This window comes from Micromys minutus (assembly GCF_963924665.1).
Source record: "Micromys minutus genome assembly, chromosome: 1".
Taxonomy (NCBI): Eukaryota; Metazoa; Chordata; class Mammalia; order Rodentia; family Muridae; genus Micromys; species Micromys minutus.
The window spans coordinates 156,768,996-156,795,131 of NC_137969.1; the positions used below are offsets into that span (position 1 = coordinate 156,768,996).

General features: G+C 51.1%; 1 protein-coding gene across 1 annotated transcript in view; it reads right to left on the reverse strand.

Annotated features, from left to right (window-relative positions):
* Positions 1-6,958, reverse strand: part of KCNK3 (potassium two pore domain channel subfamily K member 3) — a 36,399-nt gene extending 29,441 nt beyond the window's left edge. The window contains exon 1 of the mRNA XM_080912408.1: positions 6,530-6,958. Within this exon, the coding sequence (XP_080768534.1) occupies positions 6,530-6,812 (283 nt within the window). The 5' untranslated portion in view covers positions 6,813-6,958. The remainder of the gene's footprint in view (positions 1-6,529) is intronic.
* Positions 6,959-26,136: the final 19,178 nt, after the last annotated feature.

Here is a 26,136-nt window from a genome sequence, read left to right on the forward strand (position 1 = left end):
TTGCATTCCAAACCACGAGGCTGGAGGATGCCTCGCCATGTCTCTATTTCTGGAGTCTTTGTATTACTTACAATTAACTGAACTTTAAGCACTGTGTCTCATAGATCTCTAGCATGGGTGTCCCGTGAGGCTTGTTATAAATGCAGACTTTCAGGCTGTGCTTTAGAAGAAAGCTGCCCATTCAGAATTTGCACCTAAATCAGGGCACCCAGAGCAGACCCATCCCAGGAGAAGCCCTGGGTGAAGCCAAACTCCATAGACCCACTAACTCCCTAGGGAGAGGTCTGCCTCTGTGGACAGGAGGAGTTCGGGAAGAAACAGCAGCACACATGCGGAGACAGAGAGACAGAGATCTCTAGTTCTAGGCACCAAGGCCATGTTCCTACTTTCCAGTCCCAGTTAAGGGGACTTTACCATGTCACTGGGAGCAGAAGTTGTTACAGGGGTGGTAAGACCCTTTAATTAAAGGTCCACACCATTAATCCCATCTCAAGGCCTGTGCTTTGGTCTACATAGTGAGTTCCAGGTAGAGGTATATAGTGAGACCCCATCTCAATGGACAGACAGACAGACAGACAAACATGCCTTTTGTGAAGAATGAAGAGTAGGAAAAAACCAGCCTTGGCCTGACCCTGCTACAGAGAGCCCACTAGGCTAGGAGGCCTAGCCTACTCTCACCCATGGCTAAGACACACTCACAAATGAGGAAGTGAAGACTGGCTTCTGGGTGGGCAACTTCAGGTGAGGGGCAGGTCCCTGGAGACCCCTGGCAGCCGTCCAAGCACCAGCAGTTTCTGCAGAGCAAGAGAGCATGCATGGCCTGGGAGGAGGCGGCGGCGGCAGCTGGGTGCTCGACTACTCTCTGTGCTGCCAAGACAGGCATTTGTCATGTGGCTCTCTGAGAACCAGAGGCTATCAGAGGGGTCAGAAAACAGGGCTCCAAGCCCAGCTCTGATGCTAACTGTGTGACCTTTAGCAAGACCCTTCTCAAGTCCCGTGAGCACAAAAGAGGTTTGAGCTAATTCCTCTTTGGGCAAACTGCCCTGCGTTTACCCTGGCACCCAGTCTATATCTTACAGAGGTTCACATGGAAGAAGTCACAGAGGCTCCAGGGAAAGAATGGCTCTCAGAAAAGATGCCCAAACACTTACAGGCCTGGCTGGGGGTGGGGTGGGGTGGGCTAAGTCCTAGGGCTGACATTTATTTCTGTAGTGTCTTAGGCAAATTTCCAAACCTCTCTGAGCAAGGGCCGTGTGGGAACACTGGTGCTGAACAGCAGGCTTGTTGCAGACACATGTCAATTTCCTGAGCCCAAGGCCAGGATGCAGGGTGGGAGGGGTGTTGTCCACCCTGGGTCCTCAGTGGAGGTTTGCCTAGACTGGCAGGATCGTGGCCTCTATTAAGAGATTGCTTTCTCTCTCTCTCCCCTGGTTGCTGGCTGGCCACAGAAAAATAATTTTCAGTTTTTAAAAATTATTATAAAATTGCCACGCAGCCCCATGGTTTGTGCTGCCAAGCTGAAAGCTGTTTGGAGTGGTGATCCACATTACATTCATCTGTGCTTGTTTATGTTTTCCTTTGAAAAGACTTACTGTGTTTGTCCTGTCCCCACTGTGGCCAGTCGTGTGCCTGCTATTTCTGTCTCATTCTCGCCTCCGTTCCCTCCAACACCTCCAGCTCCCCACCGGAATGCGTGGGAACTGGATGGGCAGGCAAGCAAGAGGACCTCTGGCAAAATGTACCCACTTCCAGATGAAGAAACTTAGGGTCATAGAGACCAGTAACTGAGCTGGGTGGAACTAGAGTTTTTCTTTCTGTCTCGTTCCAATCCGTAACAGGTTCTCCTAGCATAGGAACCTTCACTCTTCCTCCCTACTTTCCTGACGGTCGTCTGCCTGCACAGAAGAGGCGGCCCAGCCTTTGAACCTGCATGTCAGGCAGGTTCCAGGCATGGGGAAGAAAAAGGGGGAGAATAAGACAAAGGGATGAGGTAGTCAACCCCACCCCCCACCCCTGCCTCACTGACCTTCTTTGGTAAGAAGGTAGCTTTGCCATGGTACCTCTGAAGAGGAAGAACCATTCCCTCCATGAGGAACTTCTTGGGGGGTGGGGGGCATACTCTATGAGCAGCAGCATTAATGATAGTAAACATTACAGATACTATTAAATAGAAAGTACTTCTTCCTGATGGTAATTTTATTCTCGTCTTATAACTGACAAGATGAGACCTGAAAGATTTAATAGCGAGGACAAGCCAGGATGGGAGATAGAAGGTGGGTTCAGGTGAAGCCACAAGCCCTATTTTCTGAGGTGGGGTTTGTGGAGTTAAGATGAAGGGGGCAAGCCTGTGGGAAACAAGCCAAGCAGTGCTGAGAGATGCGTCCTGTGAAGAGAGCAGGCTGGCTATAGGTTTCATCCAGTGCTCAACTTTTTTTTTTGTAACCTTGGGCAAGTTACCGAGTTCTTTCGGTGGCCGGATGTTCCCTAACACTATCTCTCACTCTATTCTAGGGCTCTGTGATTTGGGAAGTGGCCAGTCACTTCTGACATAAAAGGCATTATTTCCCTCTTGAACCACCTGCCTGTATTCAGTCTCAGGGTCATCGGGTTGGATGGTGAGCCACAGAAGGCTGTACTCAGCGGGGGTCAGGCTAGGAGCCAGAAAGCAACAACACAGGCTTCCTGCCTGGGCTCCATCAGCAGATCAATCACCTGGTCTCTCTTGGCCTTAGAGCCGGAAAGATTCCCAGGCCTGCTGTGGGAAAACCAGCACCTGTGAGTCCAGGAGCCTCGGGGACATCCAGGTGTCAGGCACAGATCTATCTCTGGGGTCACTAGGCTGTAGGAGAGCAACAGGCTGCAACAAGATGCCCCCTTTTTCTTGGATGTGTTGGTGCCTCCTGACCCAAGGGTCTGGATTGGGTTTAAGATGGATAAAGAGACTGTCAGAGAGAGAGAGAGAGAGAGAGAGAGAGAGAGAGAGAGAGAGAGAGTGAGTGAGTGAGGGAGGGAAATAGGCCAGTCGAGTCTGCATAGGTGCTTTACTCTGAAGCTCTGAGGCCACGGGTGAGTGGCTGACTTAGTCTTCCATTGCTTAGCCGAAAGTGGGGGTAATAAGGTCAGTCTTGAAGGACTGGCAGAACTTAACAAGGGAATACAAATGAAGTGCCTGGATAGAGTCTGCCAGAGCGTGGATAATAAAGGAAGGCTGCCATTACTATGGTGGCTACCGTGGTGATAAAAATAGCACCAAGGTGGTAGAACGCCTAGCACGCAGGGGTCCTGAGTTCCATCCCCGGCATCACGACATAAGTAAATAGAATTAAACAAATAATAACAGGTAAAGAGGCATGGGGGGGGGAGGGCTGGGAGTCAGATTTTGAACCCCTTCTGAGTGACTCTTACCCTCCCCCGCCCCATGCTTTCTCTGTAGGAGGAAGAGATGGCACCAGCTGATCCCCAGGCCCCTTTCTGCTCTGACAGCTTTGGGCTATGAATAGAGGGGGCTGGGGCCTGGAGGAGTCTGATGACTCAACAGCTAGGGAGGGTGAGGTTTCCCAAGGAAAGAGTTTCCATTTGTGTCTGGTGAACTTGGGCGCAGGGAAGGAAGGGTTCCCTTAGCTGTGAGGCCGGGGAATGAGGGGGTGGAAGTGGAGGATGTGACTAACCAGGTGAGTGACTAAGTTGGACCCTGCTGACCTCCAACCAATCAGGGCTGCTCGTGAGTACCCTGCAAGCTGGCATCAATAGGCACTTAGTTCTGCCAGGCCTGGCTGGGCCTGGGCTTCATAACATATGGAGGTAAAGGAAGCGGCCAAGAGCCCAGCAGGGACACAGCCCCGGGTGTGGAATCAGAGGTCCCAGCTTCCAGTTCTGAGTCCACTGCCCATCAGCCTGGAGGCTCTGGGCAGGAGACCCCTTCCCTTCCCTGACCTGTACCACTGCTCTGACTATCAGAGCTAACAATCTGGTAACCACGCTGAGTTGTGAAGGCTGAGATCCAACCAAGCGCTAACACCACTGTGGCCACTAGAGGCTGACTGACTGAGAGGCTCTCACTCACCCGGTCCTTTCCGGAGGGATTGGCCACAAGATAGTCACGAGAAGGCAGATAGGTCAAGAAGAAGCTGACAACATTCTCACAAAGAGCCCCTTCCCGCATCCTAACCCCAGGGACAGCTTCTCCCTAGGTGGCAGAGCCAAACTGAGAGGTGACAAAACGCCATAAGTGATTGGGTGAGGCAGGGAGTAGGCAATTGAGGTGGTATCTTTCTTCTTGACCAGCACCATCTAAAGCAACACCAGCAGAAGAAGGGTGTTCTGCTGCTAGCACCAGCTTCTAGTGTCTCTCTAGGTAAGAACCATGGGCAATTTAGAAAGTGACAGAGGAGAAGGGTAATGTCTGCCATTTCTGCACACATTAAACCATCAATAGTATTCTCCATTGCTGATGGACACCATGCTGGCTTTCAGAAGCACAGCTTTGCCTACGTGGACCCTAACCTGACATCATGGTGGACAGGCAGAACAAGGCGCACCACTTAAGATGTAAATAAAAGGGCCCATACCAGCTCACCTAGCGCATCTTACCATAAACCCTGCTGCAGTCTTCAAGGGCAGTGGCCCTGCGAGGCTTTAGAGTGAAGGGTGGGTTTAAATTGGACGGGGGGGGGGTAGCTTAGATAGCAAAGGGGAGTCAGAAGCAAAGATGTGTTGGATATGAACATTTAAAGTGTTCTCTGAGAAGTAATTTGGAGGCTGTGGAAGGAGGGCATCCAAGTAAGAAGTAAATGAAGTCAGGCATGTAGGTGGAGCCAGAGGGAGGCGTGTGGGGCAGTGGGAGCTGTGTGGCTTTGGTGAAGGGGACTGGGACAGCTCTGCTGTGGAAACTTTGGTTTTGTCTTTTTTTTTTCTTTCTGGAAGCGTTGTCCAGGGGATGCTATTTGCCGTGGGGAGAAAGCTGGAAGCAAGGAAGTCAGCTGGGGGTGTTACTGCGACGCTGAGGAGCCAGGACTTAGAGGAAAGTTGGACTAACTGGGGACTTGGTGTGGGAAGAGGGAGAGAGCATACGGAGGGCCCACTCGGACTTACAGACAGCTAACCCGCTGTTACACCCGGGTAGTGGGATGTGAAAGAAGGGGCCCAGACCAAGTCTGTTCTTTAGGTAGTATCTGGGAGTCCTCTCTCTGCTGCTGGAGAGCATCACAGCCTCAGAACAGAATTCTGCAGTGGGTAGACAGTGTCCAGCTCTGCCTTCTACCCACTTCCTCTCCTGTTGACTCCCAGGAAAACACTGCCATCTTGTTATGGGTTTTGCCAAATGGCAATGAGTCCCTGGGAGTTGGGCCAAGGCAAGGGGGTGGGGGTCAGGATGAGAAGGGGTGGGGAGGAGGGAGGAATCAGCTCCAGAAGGCATCCCAATGGCTTTGGGGGAAGGTGGGTTCCCAATTTCAGAGTCCAAGCACGTCAGGGCTGGGAAGAGCCCTTGACATCATTTTGGCCAACCTCTACATGTTGGGACATGAGCCCAAGATCCAGGCAGGAGAAGAAACTTGACCAAGGTCGGTCATGCAGAGGGTTAGTGATGGGGCTGGGTGGCAATCACAGGGTCCTGGAAATGGTTAAGCTGGGTAATCCTGGCTGGACACTTTAGCAACACCATGACGGCCTGGCTGGAGGTGCCTTTCCTGACAGACATCTATTTGTGAGCGCTCTCTCTCCCTCCCTCCCTCCCTCTTCCCCCCCCCCCCCGTGTGTGTATGTGTGTGCGTGCATACCTGTTTGCCCTGTTCTCAGAGGAGCTGGGTGTGCGTGTGGCCTCTACAGAATGATATGTCCTGGCTTTGGAAAAGAAGTGGAGCCATTCCTGTGAGGTGACTGTTTTACTGGGACACCGGGGAAGAGGGATAACAGGACTGAATCTGGCTTCCAGTCCCTGATCTGCTGCCCTCAGAGAATTATAGGCCCTGTCTGGTGCAGCCCAAACTCGTGAAGGTGGACACACACTCACACACCCACACCCACAGGGACACACGCACCCCACCCCCTCCCCAGCAGCACTCAGTCGCAGTTAGAGAGTGGCCCCGTGTGTCGCGAGTGCAGCTTTCCGGCATCTACGTGTCTCCCCAATGCCCAGCAGGTGTGGACACCCGGGTGTCCAAGCCCAGCGTCAGGGACACGGAGGAGTGGCGCTCTCTCCGGCCGCTCACTCTGGGTGCCCAGCCCCAGGGCCTAGCCCGGCCACACCCCTCCTCCCGAGCCTTGGCCAGCCGCTCCTGTCCCTCTCACACACTTGAGTCCCCTGGGGTCCTCGCACAGCCGGGCAAGGCCAACTTAGGGCTGGCCGGACTGGTGACAGGTCGGAGTCAGGGGTCCCCCGCAAAGCAGACACACCAGGCTGAGACCCAGCCGCTGGGACCGCGCGGGTTCGGCGACCCGCCCCGCTCCGCAGGGACCCCTCAGCCGCGGGCGTCTCCCCAGCATCCCAGGTCCCCGCCCCCGTCCCCGCCGGCGCGGCGAGTGTAGTTACCGATGGTGGTGATGACAGTGATGGCGAAGTAGAAGGAGCCGGCGAAGCGCCACTGCACGCCGGCCTTGTGCGGCTTGAGGCGCAGCACGACGCGCTCCAGCTCCTCGTAGCCGCCCTCGCTGAGGTTGTAGCGCGCCCGCAGCTCCAGCTGCCGCAGCTCCAGCCGCTGCCGCTCGATCATCTCCGGCTCCGACTCCAGCGCGTCGAACACCGCGGCGCCCACCAGCAGGTAGGTGAAGGTGCACACGATGAGAGCCAACGTGCGCACATTCTGCCGCTTCATCGTCCCTCCCGGGTCCTCGCCGGCCCTCCGGCGTCTCCGGCCCGCGCCCCGGCCCCGGCCGCCGCCGCCGCTGCTGCCCCGGAGGCGGCCTGGGGCATGGCTGCGCTCGCGGATCTCCACGCCGGGCACCAGCTCCGCACCCCGGGGCCACCGCCACCACCGCCGCCGCCGCCGCCGCCGCTGCCGGCCGCCGCGGAGCTGTCCCTTCAGCACCACCCACCGCCCTCCTCCGCCCGCCCCCGCGCCCGCCCCCCGGCCACCGGCCGCCACCTCCCGCCTGCCCTCCCGCCCAGCCAAATAAGGACTGGGGAGCCGCGCCGAGGGCGGGGGGAAGGGGGAGCAAGCGGGAGAACCCGGGCAGGACAGAGGCGGGAGAGAGAGCGAGGGAGAGCGAGAGCGAGAGCGGAGGGGGGGGGGGAGCAAGATGGGAGAGGGAGGGAGGGAGAGAGAGAAGGAGGGAGGGAGAGAGACAGAGACAGAGGCAGAGACAGAGACACAGAGATTCAGCCCGCCAGCCCCAGAAAAAACTAAGCAGGGAAACAGATAACTACAGGGAAGGGAGAGGACCCATGGCAGGGGCCCCTGTGTGTGTGTGTGTGTGTGTGTGTGTGTGTGTGAGAGAGAGAGAGAGAGAGAGAGAGAGAGAGAGAGAGAGAGAGAGAGAGAGAGAGAGAGAGAGAGAGAGAGAGAGAGAGAGAGAGAGAGAGAGAGGTGGAGGAGACACAGACCTGGGAAAAGAGGGATCTGTCAGGAAAAAGGTGGTGCACAAAAGATGCAAAGAGAGGGACAGACTGAGACAGGGAAACTTGTGAGTGCTGGACACACAAATGTCCTGAAGGGGGCAGAAAGAGGAGAGGAAAGGGCAAGACCCCCAGACCCCCAAAGCCATCCTCTTTCTCTACCCTTTGCCCTAGACACAGTGCTGAGGCTGGAGGGGGCCTTGGGCCCTTCTGGCTCGCTCTTTAGCAAACAGATAAGGAAACTGAGGCACAGGAGGTGAAGTGAAGTGACACACACTTGGAGAGTTGGGAATAGGACCGGGGCTCAGTCCTTCCCACTGGGTCACAGGTCCTTCCCAGTGCTCCAGCATTTGGCTTATCTTAGAAACTGTCAGGGATCTGCTGTGGCCCAGGACACACAGGAGCCAATACTCAAGGGAAAACTTTCTCTTCTGACATGAGTTTCTCCCAGGTTAGCACCAAGCACTGGGGACTGGCTGAGAAAGCCCAGGCTGGTGGCTGAGGCCACTTACCCTATCTTGATATTCATGGCCCTTGCCCTACACCAGCCCAACTGCATGACTTGGGTGTTGCAACATAGAAAACACAGGCTGCCACCTTGAAGCAAGGAGCAGGGTTAGGGACCTAGCTCAAACTGTGGGTGGGAGTGAGGGCGTTCAGACCAAATAACTCACTGACAAACTGAAGGAACGAAAGCAGGGGTCCATCCGCCTCCGTTTCTTCATTTGTCAACATGGGGGCAGTCTGTGGCACTGGAGATGAAACTGGCCAGGCAGTAGGAACTCAGGCAAAGTGTTACTGCCCCTCTTGGAGCCTCGTGCCCTTATCTCTTCCATGAGTTGTCATGGCAGATGATCCCTGGGGCCTTACTCAGCTCCAAACAGCTCTCTCTGGACATGGATGGGCTGAGAGACCAGAATGATTGGAATGTAAATTCCAGTGCCAAGAAGGGTCAAACAGCCCTTCACAGGACCCTGGCATAGGCCATGCAGAGAGATGTGGAATAGGCCCAAAACCCATGGCTCAGGAGGTAGCCAGCAAGGGAGGGCACCATCTGTCACATTCTGGGCTGGGATGTCATTGCCAGATACCACGTTTTATCCAAAAGCACCTCAGAAGAGCTACCAGCCCACTCACTCTACAAGGATGTGTCCTTGTATCTTTCCGAATATGCCACACCTGGGACCTTAGCTTTTTCCTTGGTCCTCAAAGGTAGGTCTGCTTATAATTAGTGCTGTTCTATAAATGAAGAAACTGAGGCTGGCGGCAATACCCAGGGTCACCGAGCTGAGACGACTTCTTGTCTGCTTGTTTCTCAAGCCTGCGTTCTTCTTCACAGTCTTCTCCTTGAGTCCTCGAGCCTTTCTTTCTCCACCTGTGAAATGGGTTTTGAACACTATGTGTTTGTCTCCTGAGCAGTTGTCTTTAAGGAATCAAAGGAAGTCATATGTTTGCAAGGAGAAAAGGTGAGGTTCTCTGGTGACCTGTACTTTCTTAAGACTCACTCAGGTGTCTAGACCACACCTTGATGAGGGGACTTGTGCCTCCTCTCCCAACAAAGGAAGATCTTCCTTTGGCCCTGTAGGCCTGTTGGGACTTTCTGTCCCTAGCATCCTTTGGCTTTAGGAAGAAGAGCCATTCCCAGAATCCTCTGTGCTTTTCATGTGCTGGTTCGCAGTCAGGATCCCTCCAGGAGCCAGTTTCTCCCAACATCTGTCTGTGCAAATGACTTCCTTAGGGCTGAGTTAGGGTTAGGTTTGGGGCTGGGGGAAGGTGCTCTCAGGTTCTTCCCACTTCTGGCTGCCAACCCCAGACTGCTATACAAATGAAAGGCAGTATTATTAAGTGAAAGAGCTCTAGGAAAGGGGAAAGCTGTCTTTGGGGCAGAACATTTATTATTAATTTTAATAGCACTTGTTCTTGTAGCTCCTGCGAACTAGAGGGATTCTTTGAGATCATCTCGCTCAGCTTTCTTGTGTTACCAATTAGGACACTGAGGTCTGGACAGTAATGGGACGGTTAGTGAAGGTCCTACAGAGGGGAGCAGTGCTTGCACAACCTCCATTGCATGTGCCAAGTCCTGGAGGACAGTTTGAGTTTCCCCATGCATCCTGTCCCTTCGGGTTGGGATGGAGGACCGTACTGGCACAATCAAGGTTTTTGATTAACCTCTAGGACAGCAGGCACCATTTCAGCCATCCTCTTCCTAGTGAGCTAGGTTGGATTGCATTAACGTCCTAACAGCACACCTTGGTTCCTTCTGCACGGGACCCTCAGACCTACCCATGCCTGCTCAAAGGTAACCTGTCTCTGCCTGTTTGCTGCAGCCTTGGCGGTCAGCTGCTCCCTTGCCACATCCCTAAGTGGTGGGTTTGGACCAGAAAATATCAACATGCCTTTCACTTATCCCATGTTCTCCCTGACCTGATTACATCTGTATGGTTCGTCCTCTTGAGAATTAGGAAAAAGGGGAATGAACAGCCACTTCTTTGAAGATGAGTTTGTGAGGAAAGAAAAAGCCACAAGGTAAATCGTTTGGAATTTATCATTAGCTACCATGCCTCACTGTATACAAACATTATACACAATCATTTTCAGCTTAACATGCCTCTCTGTCCATCTGTAAGCTCTCAGCACATCTGTGTTCTCTCATGTTCCCTGAGACTCCCAGGTCTCCAGGGTTCCCATCAGTTGAGATACTGGTACCTCCTCACCTCCGCCACCTTATTCTGCCAACTTTCTCTTTATTCAGTCTTCAAGACCCAGCTCAAAGGCTCCATGAAGCACTTCCTACTTGTGTCCCCTCTCCCAATCTGAACTATCTGCTCCTGTGTATCTCTGTGGACTTCTGAGTTCCCATTTCTCTTGTCAAGTAGACCATTTGTTCTACGACTTCCTCATTGATGTCCTTTCCTGGGTAGAGATAATACTATTCTCTTACAATACTATTCTCCCCACGATGCTTTGTACATCAGAGCGATACTACGTGTTTCAACACAAGACTGCCTCTGCTGGACTCGCAATCAGCTTGGGCATTAAAGGGACTCAGACAGTTGGGCCTGGGACAGAAAAACTTCAACAATCCTGCTTCCTTGCCTACAGATAAGGTTCTTCTCAAGCTGGGGCAAGACCTGCCAGGGAGGAGAGGGGCAAAAACGGGGCCAAGTGTCTGCAGGGCTAAGGAAGCAGGTTCTGTGGCAGGAGGGGAAGTGAACTGACAGCCCTGAGGCTTGAGCTTGGGAGCTAATGGTGCTGGGTGAATTTGGGAAGCTCACTGGCTTCCCTTTGCCTCGGTTCCTGATGATTCCCTTGTCCATTTTACAGTGACGGAGGGCACGGGCTTCAGGGACGGAGGCACCAGAGACACTCCATCCCACCACTTCTGATCTCTGTTGTGTGGACGGTTTGGTTGGAGACTGGGGCAGGGCCAGCGAAGGGTGGAGTGGAGAAGCTGACCTGGAGTCAGACAAACCTTGTCCGAGGCCTGACCCATCAGTTATGAGCTAGCCCAGAGCTTTGGGAGAAGTTCTGATGCATCCTGTCCAGAGCAGACAATAGGTTCCCACAGGCCTCTCCAACTCACTCATAGGAGTGAACTTGAGCACAACAGCCAACACAGAGAAGGTACTTTGCAAACTTTTCTTGAGCCTCTCCTGCTGGCTGTAGTCACCTAGGTGGGTCGGTGAGGGCTGGGGCTTCAGAGAAGCAAGCAGAGGCAGGGGAAGGGCTCCAGAGCTATCTCCGTACCAGCCAGGGGAAGACTGGGGTAGTGAGAGAATCAGGACTCAGGAACAAAGGCAGAGAAACGCTGGCTGGCTGCTACAGCGAAGCCAGAGCCCCAGACAGTAGGTCCTGGGTGTGACCGAGAGGTTTCTTGGTATATCTCCGGAGGTAGTGAAGTTGGGGATTAGCTTGGCTTTCCAGAGCATAACTGGTCCCACAGCAATGGCCTGCATTTGTCAAGAGCCACTGTTTGTTTAACATCTCAAGCCCAAGTCAAACACAAAAGGCAACTGTTAGCAAAGCTGGACTCTGTGGGCTGTTGGGAGAGAACTGGGCTGGGAAGCTGAACACCTGGCCCTCTTCGCCCTGCACTCGCTGGCCAAGGGGAAAGTCTGTGTCAATCTGAGACAAGTGAGAGCTCAGAGGGTGCAAAACCCTGGCCCCTAATAAGACCGAGGGCCAACTATTCCCAGAGACACTGCTGGGGGGGGGGGCGCTCGGGTTTGCTCCTGATCAGCATTTGTATAAAGATTAAGCCCTGAGTCTAAGCTCCTGTACCCCCTCCCCCAACCAGACATCCCTTTCTCTGGCCTCAAATGCTACCTGCATCCTCATCCATGGTTGCTTGAGGAGGTGCTGGGAGGTGCGGCTAGGACCCATACCCAGAAGTGGCCGCAGTGTATCCGCCCCCTGTGTGTTACTAAATCCTGCTTCTTGTCCTCAGCCGGCTATCTTGGTTTCGTTCTCCGCAGCAGTGTGGGAGCTTGCCCACTTCCTCCTCAGCACTGCCGTTACTCACATTCTGATTTCGATGTAGTGCACAGGCCTCCCTATTTTCTCTGTAGACTCCTCCTTCTCTCTCTTTCCCTTTCTTCTTTAGAACTTTTGCAGTCTCGCCCTCGAAGCAGGGACAGAGGATGGACTCAGCCATTACTGAGATCACAGGCAGGCCAGTGGGTAAGACTCCTCGTCAGCCTGCTGTATGTGGGTGTGAGCATGTGGGCACGTGTGTCCCTGTGTGCAGGAGGTTGTGAGTTTTACTGTTTTAGCTTCTGTCCTGGTCTCCTCCCCCTCCTTGAATGTCTAAGCTCTCTCACTTTCCGCTCTACCCATTCACGTTTCTTTCATTAAATCACACAATTAAAGCCAGAGGGATCCTTAGGCCTCTAGTGCTCTGAAGAAACCAAGGCCTGACAAGGGGCATTGGTACCTCCAGGCCTTAAAGCACACAGGGCCAGAGCTGGGTTTGTGCCTAGCTCCCCTGGCTGCCCTATCTATAGCCACAGGATAAGTCTATATACTTGCTACTTTCATAGCAAGGTCTCCCGATGGTTTTCTGGAGAGATTCTAGAGTGTCCATGACCCATCTTTCCGGATAAACACAGGGTTGCTGAAGAAAGAGAGGCCGGAGATGTCGTCAACAGCTCACAAATCTTGAAATCCTTCTTTGCAGGTTTATGGCTTCTGAGAACCAGAGGCAGCCTGTTCTCAGCACCAAACACAATAATTATAATAGCACTCACAATGATTAATCAGCCAGTGAGTATTGAGTGGTGCTGGGCAGGCAGGCACGGCAGGGCGAGCGTGCATGTGTGCGTGAGTGTGCATGTGTGTGTATGTGTGTGTGTGTGTGTGTGTGTGTTGGGGCAGGGGAACAGGCAAAAGTGGTGACTGTGCTCTTACAAGCAGGTTGCAAATGTGTTCCCCTTAATAGAAGGGGGCAAAATGCCACCATAGCCCATTTTGGACTCGACATGCTTAAGGGAACCTGGGGCTGTCCAAGACTGCAGTTGTCCTGGCTCAGGCTGGATCCTGAGCTTTACAGGCCCAGCCACTGAGCTCCAGACTACATTGGAAGCAACGAATTGACAAACAAGAGCAGGTTCCAGGCCTGTCAACCAGATTAATGAGGGGCCTTGCCAGGATGGTGTCCATGGCACGGGCGAGAGGACTTGGGATGTTCAGCCCAGAGAAGGAGATGGGGGCCATGTGAGCTGTCACACAGGACAGATTAGCATTGTCCTGTGGGGTCAGGAAGGGACCAGTGACCTTTGGGATGATGCACCAACAATCAGCATAAGATGGAGTGTCCTCCATGTCTCCCAGGAAGGCATAAACTGCTGGGGTGGCAATGACCTCATGGTCAAGAGAGCGTGCAAGCGCAGTCTAATTAATCTGTTTTAGAAAGATTCTTGGAGCTAGTACCAGGCCAGGCACGTAGTATGTCTACAAGAAATGAGCATATTGGGTTCAGGGGTTAGACGAGATAGATGCCCTTTGTGATTCACGTGGGTTCGCTCTTAACATTTCTGGAGCAGTCTGTCTATGCTCCAGCCCGGAATGCTGTAACTCCCTGGATCTCAGCTTCCAGAAGGGCTGCTCTGGAGTTCCTGCTGCTGAATCTTCTCAATGCTATTTTCTCTTAACTACCTTCAAACCAATCCCAAGGCCCACACATATCTACCCTACATGCTGCTACCTGCAGAGGTCCAATATGCAACATGCCCAGTAGCCCAGGGGCTTCTGCAAAGGAAATGGGCCTGTGGCAGGCTAATTACTGGGAGCTGATTCTATTAAGTAGATAGCTCGCTCCCAGCAAAGCAATTACACCTAATCAGCCCCTTGCAGCAGCCCAATGGGACAGCCGTGTGAGCCAGACACACGTGTGAGCAGGGACATCAAAGCAGCCTGGGGCAGGCCTGGTGGGCTCTTCTAAGGCCAAGGATGCTTCCAAAGCGGTTTCAGGCTGCCTCAGGAGCCCCAGCAATGTGGAAACCGCACTGGGGTGGGGGTGGGAGACTCAAGAGCCTGAGCCAAGACTGAGCTCTGTCACAGAGGAGCTAAACACCACTGAAGAGAATTCTCCTTGAACTTGTGCCTCAGCTTCCTCATACTCAGACGAACGTGTCAGACTAGAGAGGATCCATTCGAAGCTTGAAACTCTAGTTACTTTAGATTCTCATCTAGGTTAAAGTTATTCAAAAGAAACGTGTTTGATAGGCTAGAGGGACAGCTCAGTCAGTAAATCTCTTGGTATGTAGGCAAAGGGTGCTGAGTTCTAGCCCCCTAGTCTACATTAACAATAACCAGGCAGGAGAGTGTAGGTTTATAATCTCAGCGCTGGGGAGGTGGAGATAAACAGATCCTTGGACTCCCTGGCCAGCCAGCTTAGCCTACTCTGTGAGATTCAAGCCAGTGGGAGACCCTGTTTCAAAACAAAACCAATAAAAACAAGGTGGGCAGTATCGTAAAAATGAATGACAATAGAGGTCTCTGTCCTCCACATGCACTTGCACAAATGCACACACACATATACACACATACACACATACATACACACACACATACATACATACACATACAAACACACATATATACATAACACACACAAACATATACATATATCACAAACATATTCACAAACATACATATACACACATACAAACATACACATACACACAAACATATACATACACTACACACATATATCCATAACATACAAACACATGCACACATACATACACACATAATCATACACATACACATGTACTCTCACGTGTATGTGTCCTCCCTCAACTGTTAAAAATATCCAAACATGGGAACACATATTTCAGGATCAAGATATTTTGGCTATTTTTTAGATTTATTGATTTTTATCTTATGTGTATGAGCATTTGTCTGCATGGAAGTATGTGCACCACATGTATTTGTTCCTAATGTAGAAGAAAGTGTTGGATCCCCTACACTGGAATTTAAATACTTATGAGCTTCCACACAGGAGCTGGCAACCAAGCCAGGATATTCTGCAAGAGCAGTACCTGCCTTTAACCAGTGAGTCATTTATTCAGCCCCATCAGCCCATTAGACCATTTTTTAAAAAATAACTAAAGTAATTATATATTATTCATATTCCTGTTTTTATCTAGGGATTTTATGAAATGAGTTTTCCTCCAAAGCATCCATGACTTTTTAAAAAAGCCACAGTTTGGTGGCATCTGGGTCCCAGATTCATCAAGAAAGTAGGACCAAGTGTAAGTATGAAAAAGAGAAGGGAGAGGGTTCTAGAAATAAAGAGTAAGCAAGATGGGGCAAGGGGAGATGCTAGCTATCCAGTGGCTAGGTGTCCACTGGTCCACGCAGCACATTCCTTTCCTTAGGGAAGAATCCCCTTTGAGTGCATTTAAATATTATCAGGATGATGAGGAGGAAGTTTTTGAAGCACTTCTCTCTTCTGGCACCAAAGCCCTGGGAGTCTGGGCTGGTACCAAGTCATTGGTGTGACCCAAACTCAACAGGCTGACCAGCAGAGGCTAGGGATGGAGTGCAGCCATCTCTCTGGTAAGTCTATGGCAAAGATGCTGTTAGCAATGGGACCTGGGGCTGCCCTGCCGCACAGCCATCTTCTCTGTGCTGATAGTCATGGTCATGGCTTTGGGACCAGGGTGGCCTCTCTCTGATAGGATCTCTGTGGCTTATGGGCAGCCAGTCCTTGGGAGGCCACAAGTGGCCCTTGAGCATCCACAGTGGGGACAGTGGAGAAAAGCAACCTTGGCTGAGGAGTGGGTCAGAGAAAAGATGGTTCTCCTGGGTGGGATGGAGGGTAGAAGAGGGAGAAGGTGGCAGGCTGATTCAGGTTTGCTTTCTGCTCCTCAGCAGCTGCTCACCACTTTCCAAGAGAGTGGCTGTGAAGAGGATCCCACTTTGTTCCCATCTGCTTCTACTGGTGACAGACAAGAAGGCCAGCCTGGGAGGCGGGTAGGACCTCAAACACAGCTAGAGAAACCTTGACTTCTACTCAGAGGCTGGGACACACACACACACACACACACACACACACACACACACACACACACACTGGTGGGAAGAAGGCGTATGCAAGGTGCTTGGTTGTGGTGTCACACAGTGAGATCATGGCCTTCTTGGCTCTGCCTCGTCCCCAGAGTGATCTCATGCCCTGCTCCATTCACCTCACCACAGGCTCCTTTGAGGCTTCTCTCTGCCATTCATATCCTTTGCCATTCTGCCAAATGTTCAGGTCTTATTCTTGTCTTTAAACCAGAAACATGTGGCACTAGGTACATATGGGCATATGCTGGTGCTCCTGAGAGTAGAGGGAAGGGACCACCCTACCCTGCAGAGGACACAGACAACTACAGAAGCAACTGTCATAGTTCTTAGCAGAGCAGGATTCAATCCATGATGGGTCTGGCTCCAGCCTGTGCTTTTCCCTCTCGGCCACGCTCCCTCACTAGAAGATGACGAGGGCAGAGCCAGGCAACAACAAGGGAATCAGAACAGAAGGTGCTGTTAACACTGGGCTGGCACACAGCTAGAAGCTCAGAGAAATGCAGTCACATGAATGAATGAGGAGCTCTGAATGGAAGGCACCGGGCAGGTCCAAGAATCGGCATCAGAGTTTACCATGGCTGGACAGATGCTCAGCTTCAGGTGGGAAGCAGGTCCTAGATGTGAGCATGGCCTGGTGACTCTAGCTCACCGGGGGCTCAGAGAAAACCATCAGAGAACAGCTCTGGACCCATTGAAGCTGGAGATGAGGGAGGGAGGCAGAGCTGTCTTGGCACAGCGCTCGGGCACCAAGCCCAGGCGGGGACTCAGAAGGTCTCTGTGTCTGTGCAGAGCCAAAGGATATTGTTGGGGCTTTGAGCTGGTGCCTGAAGAAGAACGGCATATCTGGGGTCCTCGGTGACCTGAAGGGGACGGGGCCACCCTACCCATATGGACCAAGATTGCCACAGGGAGGAGGGCGCAAAGTAGGGGTGGGATATCCTGACCATGAGCTGCAGAGATCTCCGCTCATCTGCAGACGGTGTGTGTGTGACCCAGTGAACCATAGGAGCTACGGCATGTCAGGGAGATGGAGGTCAACTGGGAGGCAGCGCTCAGGCAGAAGGGCACAGCACCATCAGGGATATGGAAAAAGTGATGTCGTTAAGGAACAATGTGAGCCAAAGGAATGAGCTGTAACTGGCTGGACCTGAAAGGACAAGTGGGAAAACGGCTGCCAGACGCCCATGGGTGTCTGATGACGGCTTGCCACTACCCTAGGGAAGGGGCCGAGCCTCAGCCCTGAGGCTTAGAAGAAAGTTATCCAACAGGCCTCATGGTCCTTCTCTGCCTTTAATACCCTGCCCTTCACCCCTTGGTCTGTTCATTAATGTATGATAAATCGAGTCCCGAAAGACCCCCTGTTCAGATTCACTGCCCTGATTCTCCAGAGACATCCAAGGAGGCAGAAGCAGAGACAACTGAAGACTGCGTTCTTGGTTGTGCAAGGTGGCCTGAGTCCCTTTCCTACTCCAGCTTCAAAGAGGGAGGCCTGGCCTCTCCTCCCCAAGAAAACGGGACAAAGAAGTCTCTGACTTGGGCTTCTCTTTCCTCTGGTAAGAGCTGGGCAAAACCAATCCAACCCTGTGGCCCCCAAAGACAATAGCGTGAGGCAGAGGAGACCTGGCTGGGAGAGGGACTTCCCTGGTCTCTCCTGGAATGGCAGGCTGTGGAAAGCCCGAACAGGGGATTCAGTAGTGCTGAGAAGTTTAGGATCTGCCAGGGCTGTGACGGAAGGGAACTGTGTGGTGAGGGCTGAGCTGACCCAAAGTCTCTGACAGATGACGAGGCAACAGAGGCCTAGAGAGCAGGCCCAGCATGTGGGTTTCATTGAGCTCCTACTGAGAAAGTGTTGTTTGTTGGCATCAAAATTCCAGGGGACCATGTTTACCATGGACGGGGCACCCATCTGTTCTGCTACCTCTGTGAGGTGCAACCATGGGGTTGGGGGGAAAGGAGCTTGTAGGACTGAGAGAGTGGGGCTGTCAAGGGTGGCTAATTCCCAGTGGCTTGATGAGGGCAGACAAATGGTTACATCAAGGCCTCCGTCCAAATGCCAGTGGACTGACAGAAAGGTGCAGACATGTACATCCCAAACTTGGGAGTTTTTCTTTATCATATCTGTCCATATGTGGTTATGCGGTCCTCCCCACTCCTCCACAGTAGACAGATAGCTTCAGGGCTCCCTCAGACAGCAGATGGGCGGGGCAATACCCACACAATCTCCACCACACACTGTGGTCTCTCTCTGTACAGCCAGAGTCCTCATAAAATGTTGTGGTTGTCCCTCTGCTGCCAGACAGGTCCCCTAACGGCTCCCATTAGCAATCTTGTCTTGCCTCTGGTGTCTGAGCCCTTTGTCTCTAGCTTTAGGCCAGCTATCTTTCCAACAGCAGGGAAAGGACAGAGGCTGAGGCAGCGTGACCGAAGCGTGGAACTGGCCGGAGCCTAGGCCGGGTTCTGGGCATCCCTGTCCTCGGTGAGCAGTGAGCTCTAGGGCTGCAGGGAGGCAGCAGGCTGAGAATGCTGTTCTGTTTTCTTAAGCTCCCAGCTGGGACTAGGAACACCAAATCCTCTTTGAATAAAACAGAAAAGGGATTAAAAAAAATCAAGACATTAACCTTGTGAAACCAGACCCCACCCCCCACTCCCACACAGAGATTAACTTCTTCCCCAAAGCTTCCCCCCACCCAGTTTTCATTTCTATAAACATCTTAATTCATGCCAACATCACAGCCAGCTTGGATTACAGATGGATGTAGAGATGAATGAAATAGTCACACACACACACACACACACACACACACACACACACACACACACACACACACCTGGAGCTGGGGATAAGAACAGTGAACGAGATTCCAAAGAGCCAGGATTTAGTACCATAGTTCACTTCCCTCATATGTAAAGGGAGCAGTTAGCTTTCCTGCCTTGGCCCCTCTGTGAACTCTGTCTCGTCTGATGGCCCTTTCCATCAGTGTCCTCTCTGCTTCCAGAGAGCCAGCTGCCACCCCCACCCATGGTGACACACCACACCAAATTCATCCCCAGCACTGGATGCCACTCTCTTTTCTATATCACAGGTTCCAGTAGGACAGCGACAAGCTGCTGCCTTCCCCAGCGGCCTGCTTAGGGGCAGGTGCTCTGCAGGTCTTTGTGTAGATGGATGGATGAATGGAGGCATCTGCAAGTCAATCTTTAAGTACACCTGGGATGGGGCTCAGCATCTTTCATGAAATCTGGACCCAAATCTTGAAATAGGGCCACTCTCCTCTTGAGGTGAGGAACACACTGACCTTTCTGGAAGGTTCTTTCCTTTTCCCTCCTGACTCCTAAGAGAGTCTCAAAGCCCCATTTCTTTTGAAACCTTCCTCTGACTTCCAGGCAGCGGCACTCCAGCCAAGCAACAGATTTTCGACACACGTTTCCCGTTCTTCCTCCCACCTTCGTCTGACAAGACGGATCATTTCCATGCCTTGATTATGTTTTGGTTTGAGGCTGCAGCCAGCTGCAGTGATCCTCAGCTCCGTGTGGCAGTGGAGAGGAGGCTCATTATGGGAGAGCCTTGCCTCAGTGGAGACCAGGAGACAGATGCTGGGTCCCTCCATGGTTTGGGCTGGGGTAAAAGTGGGATTCTTGCAGGGGTCTGGCTCTGGTTGGGTCAAAGGTTCAGGGGAATCCCACGTGACTTTCATTTTTGTCAATATTCCTAAAAGTATGCTCAGAGACCAGGGTCCCTCGAGATGTTCTGTAGAAGAAGCCTCGGCTCAGATACATTTGGGGGAACTCAGCTGCACTCAGCCTTTGATTGCAAGCTGCAGAAGTCAACTTGACTAATTTAAGCTCAGAAATAATTTATCCCAAAGACCTTGGAAAGTTCAGAGAGCCTCCTGTAGGAGCAAAAAGTCAAGGTCAGAAGAGAAGCAGCCAGCGGCAACACTCAATGTCACGGGTTAGGACTGATCCCAGGAAGACCCCACTGCTGAAGAGACACAGAGCTTGGGCTACCAGCATTACCAGGGCAGCTGCCACTCACACGTCTGTGAGACATGTTCTGCGGAGTTCTTCCATTTCTACACTTGATTCTTCCAGGAGAACACATCCAAGTGGTGGTGGAGTGGGTCATGGATCTGCCTCCGAGATGCAAGAGAAGCTGGGCCAATGAGTCTATCCATTCAGCTCCTGTAGCTGCCGGCAACCTCTGCCGCTTCACACATGGCCATGGTGGTTTGGATAAGAATGGCCTGCATCGGCTCATCTGTCTGAATACCTGGTCCTCAATTGGTTAGACCGTTTGGGAGGGATCAGAAGGTGTGACCTTGTTGGAAGAGATGTGTCACTGAGGGTAGGTTTCAAAGGCCGTGTGCTATTCCGGCTGAGCTCTCTGCTTCCTGCTTGTGGCCGGAAATGATCTCTCAGCAGTTTCTCCAACTGCCTCTGTTCTGCTATCACGGGTGCTAAACCTCAGGAGCCATAAGCCCAAAATAAACTCCTCCTCCTATAAGCCGCCTGTGTCATGGTATTCTACCATAGCAATAGAAAAGAAACTGAGACACTAGGCAAGCTGAGCAAGTGCTGGCTGGGCTGCAAGGATGAAGAACGGGACTGGGGGAGATGGCCCAGCAGGCAAAGTACTTGCTTTGGTAGCCTCTGGCCCTGAGTTCAATCCCCAGTTCCATGTGAGGTATGGTAATGCACATTTGTAACTCCACTCCTGGAGAGATGGAGGTAGGTAGATCCCTGAGGTTCTCAAGACAGTCTATTTATATGTAGGTTGATGTCAAGGGGATTCATGATTGGACAGTAGAGAGTGGGGCGGGGACAAAGTTGGTAAGGTGGAAGAGGAGAAAGCGGGAGATTCAGGAGGAGGCATCATGGAAGCAGGTGTAGGTGTTTCTCTCAGCGCATCTCCACATGGATAAGGTTGTTGTGAATATTTTATAAGGGATGGAATTGTACAGGATCATGTGATTTTTCTAGATGGGTAAATTATATTATACCAAAATACTGGATCACAGTATTTTGGTGTGTTCTTTGATGTGGCGACTTAATTGAGTTCAAAGAGGGTATAAATGGCAGGACACACAAAGCCCGCCACAGACTTGGGACATGTGTGTACAAGGCTTGGCACTAACATGCCAAGGGAAAGTGAGTGAAAACAACATGCCGGGCAGTCATTGACCACCAGAGACAGAGGCAGCTTGCAGATTGTGTGATAGCGTCCAGGTGCCTGGCTCCACACTGGAGCGGCATCCTCGGTGTGTGAGACCCTGGGGCCGATAACACAACCTCTTTTACTATTTACAGCAACATTTGTAGAGCTCCAGGCCAATAAGAGAGAGACCCTGTGTATCAAAAAAATATGGACAGCACCCGTAGAATGAGATCTGAGGTTGTTCCCTGGCCTACACACACACTCACACACACACACTCCCACACACACACACTCACACACATTCACTCACACACACATATTCACACACATATACACATACACACATTCACTCACACACACATATTCACACACATATACACACATACACACACACTCACACGCATACACACATTCACTCACACACACATTCACACTCATACACACTCACACACAGTCACACATACACTCATACACACACTCACACATACACACACAAAGAACAAATATTCACTGCACATGACCCTAGACATCTTTGGGAACTCACACGCTGTGGGATGAGGCTTTCTGATCTCGCCACTGTTAGTACTCCAGGCTTGGTGTTTCTTGATTGTAGGTTATCCTACACATTGTGAGGTTGGCGGCTTCCAGGCCTCTATGAGCTGGGTACCAGTATCATAGCATCCTGCCAGTTGTGACAGCCAAAAATGTCCAGGAATATCAGCAAATATAAGGGACAGATCCCCTTCCAGCCAAGGACTGCCAATTATGAAATTGTCAGGGGACTTGCAATATCTTTGAGGAGTCAGGATTGGTTTTCTCGGATTTTTTCTGAGCTTTCTTCCTCTGACACTCTGACTTTGTTTCATACTTCAGGGAAAGCTGGCTGGCAGCTGGGACCCTGGATCTTGTTTTCATAGGAGCGGGAGGTTGCACACACCAATTGGCACCCCTTGTCTTCTTGTCACCATCTTTTCCACCTGCCTTCTCCCTGCATAGCTTGGAGTCTCCCGGGGGAGTCCAGCTTTGTGAACACCAAAGCTCTAGGGAGTTGGTTCTGACTGGAAGGCAGAGCTGAGGTCTACAGGATACTACAGGATACCATTCAGCCTGTAGGCCATTCTTTTCCCTTTGGTTGTGAACTTACCCTGCAGGTGCACATATTGCCCTGACTACCAAGAATATGACCTTGGAAACAAGTTGTTTGTCCATGGCTGTCTCCTGTGGGCCTACTACTATGGCTTGATTAAATCCCACAAAGCTCACACTTCAACACAGCTGGTCTCCAACACAAAAACCTGGGCTCCTTATCTGTATTTTATACTGGGTCAAGGCTCTTATTACTTATTACCCAAGGAATACTCTAGTTACAAGGGCAAGTACATATTCCCCAGTATAGAAAACACCCCTTCCACTGTGGGTTGCAGGTCTTCAAGGGTGGGACACCTCCCACAGGCCTTGCCTTGGAGGTAGACCTATTAGAGTTGCCTCTCCTTAGCCTAGCATGGTATGAAGTATGTGTCTCTGAAAGTTCAGCTCACCCTTCTGGAGATTTCTGTGGCCAGGGAGTTTCCTTACATGGGTGGCTCAGCCCTCGATTGCAACTTCATCTTTGGGTGTCTTTCATGCATGTGGCTTACAGTTGTCTCCCAGGGACCTTGGTTCTTACCCTTGGGAAATGGGTTCGGTGCAAATAGAATTGCATCAGGGTTAGACAAGGCAGCATTTGATCTGTTTTGGATATTGTCATCTTTCTCTCTAAACTTCACTTTCATCGTCCTTGTAGGTTTTTTTTTTTTTAAAGCACTTTTCTTCTTCAGCCAGGATTCTGTATTTAAGGTTCTGACAGGTGGCTCTTGGGTGGGAGAAAATGGGGGCCCTTGAGGATTGAAACTCCTTGTGTTTTGGGCCTTAGGTGTATGAGGCAGGAGAGACAACTGGAGTGAGAAGGAAGAGGGGGTGGGGGTAGTTGGAAGTGCCTTGGATCCCTACCAGCTAGAGGATGCGCCAATGGAAAATTCCTGCTGTGTGTCAAAGGCCCACCTGGCCCGGGTGACAGCCAGCCAGACACACAGGCCTCACGACATGTTTAGATAGCACTTTCCTGCCCCAGCCAGAGCTCTTCTGACCCCCACCAATGCTTCTTTTGGAGAAATAGGGTGGGTTAGGTTGGAGTGCTTGCCTGGGCTCAGGGAAGGGGCCTACGGCTTAGGTTCTAGAGCTTGATCATGGGAGTGAGAACTTGGACATAAAGAGTAGGTTCAGGTCCCTCCAGGTCTGCACTGAGCACTTTCTGTGATCCAGAAAAGACCATATACAGAGTCCTTAGCAACTCAGTGCCCTGTGGAAGGGAAGCTACAATTTCTAGGGGATTTCTTGGTGCTGGGAGAGTCCAGGGTTTTAAAAGTGGCAGGTATTGAGGGAAGTTGCGTTTTTCTGTGTCCTGCAGGACTCTTGGCTCTCAAGGTATGGTACTTACCTAACACCAGTCATAAACTCACTATCTTTGGGTCCACGAGTGCTCTAGAAACCACAATGTGTTCTGTGATGTACACTGGGCAAATCACTGAGCCTGACAGTAGCCAGGGTAGGGGAGCCCTTAGATTTTGCACAGATCTGATACTCCTGGCCTTTTCTGTGGGGTCCAGAACTAAACTGTGGCAGTCTAGGGGCAGGTATGGATTAGGAGACATTATTAGCAACATGGGTAAATCAATAAGCTACAGATTCACCAAGAGATCCTGTCTCCAAAAAAATAATGTGGAGGGTAATAGAAAAAGATCTCTTTTAGCCTCCACATGTTCACATATTCACACGTATCTCTCTCTCTCTCTCTCTCTCTCTCTCTCTCTCTCTCTCTCTCTCTCTCTCTCTCTCTCACACACACACACACACACACATACACACACACACACGCACTGGGGTCAAACACGGGTCAAGATAGACCTGTAAATACTCATCTCTTGTAACTTTGATTGACCTGAGTTCTGACAAGGTCCAGTTTGGATAATATTCAGTTCCCCATGGTTATGCAGATGAGAAGTCTCTTGACTAACCTGGGTATCTGACTAAACTCCTGCCCCAGCCCTATGATCACCTGATTCCACAGGGTGTTTCTCGGGGACAATTAGCATCCAATGTAACACCAAGAAGTCAAATTCCCCAGCTCCTGAATTCTGTTCCTTTGGGGGCTAGTTCCCCTGTCTTTAGATTGCTCACATCACTTCCCCAGAATGTATTTAAGAAAAGCTCTGGGCTTTATCACACACAAGCCAGAGTAAGGACAAACCCTGGCCCCAGGGCTCACTCTTGCTGGACCTTGTATGAGCCCATTTCATAGGAATTTCCAGGCCCCCTCTTGGCTTCCCACACCTTCCTCCTTCTATGGTCAAATATCTTTCTCACATTCTCCCAATCAGTCTGAAGAAATGGTTCCCTGTCAAATTCCAGGTCTGTACTTCCTAGCTCTAGATCAAATACACTCTAGAGAGGCCCATCTGCCCAGTGAATGAACTCCAGGTAAATTTTCCTCCAGAAGCCAGCACTCAATTCATCTCTTCTCTTTAGTTTCCAGCCTGTTTTTTTCCCAGTTCCCCATGCTTACAGGATCTCCTGGGAGTCAGACACCTTGACTGCTTTCTTACTTCTCTTGAAAATACAGAGTTCATGATTTGTGTGTACCTTTGAGATCCGAGGGCACCCCAGAATGAGAAAGGTAGAAGTGGAAACATTATTGTGAGATTTTGTGTTTGTGTATGTGTGATAGATAGATGATAGATAGATAGATAGATAGATAGATAGATAGACAGTGGATGGATGGGTAGATAGGTAGGTAGGTAGATGATAGATGGATAGATAGATCCATAGATAGAAAGATAGATAGATGATAGATGGATGGATAGGTAGGTAGATAGGTAGATAGATAGATAGATAGATAGATAGATAGATAGATAGAGAGACAGACAGACAGATAGATAGATGGGTGATAGATATATAGTGTGATTTAGGTACAGACCCATCCTCTTAGGAAAGCTCAGTGTCTCTGTGATGCTTCATCTTCACCATCCACTTAACAGGATTTGGAGTCACCTGAGAGACACCCTTCTGGTACCTGTGAGAATGTTTCCATAGAGGGTTAGCAGGATGACCCACCCTAAGCATAGATGGCACCATTCCATTGGCTGGGTTTAAGTTAAATGAAGAGACACCGAGCCAGTCAAGCACCAGCATTCATTTCTTTCTGCTTCCTGACTGTGGATGCCATCTGACCATCATCTTCCTGCCCCTGGTGCCCCAGCTAGAGTTACTTGCTCTTCCCACAGCTCTTCCCTGAGATGATGTACTATACGCTCAGACCATAAGCCAAAAGGAAACCTCCCTTCCTTCTGTTTCTGTCACAGCAATAAGAAGTGACTAATGTGGTTTTCTTCTTGCAGAAATCCTTAAAGATCCCCTGTCGTCTGGCAAAGCTACCCAGACTGAGTAGGTGAGGGTCCCAAGTTATACAGAACATGGGAAATGGGTTCCAGGACCCCTGGGCTGTGAGCAGAGCTCTTCTCCCTCTTGCTGCTTGAATATCAGGAAAAGGTGTTGATAATCTGAGCACTTGGGTGGTAAAGGCAGAAGGCTCAGGCATTCAAGCCCACCCTTGGCTACATAGCAAGTTTAAGGCTAGCCTGGGCTACGTGAAACCAGGTCTCTAAAAAGCACTAAAGCAGCAGTTCCCAATATGTGGTTTAAGGATTAAATGACCCTTTCAAAGGAGTCACCTATCAGATATCCCGATTATTGGATATTTACATTATGATTCATAACAGCAACAAAATTATGACTATGAAGTAGCAACAAGATAATTTAATGG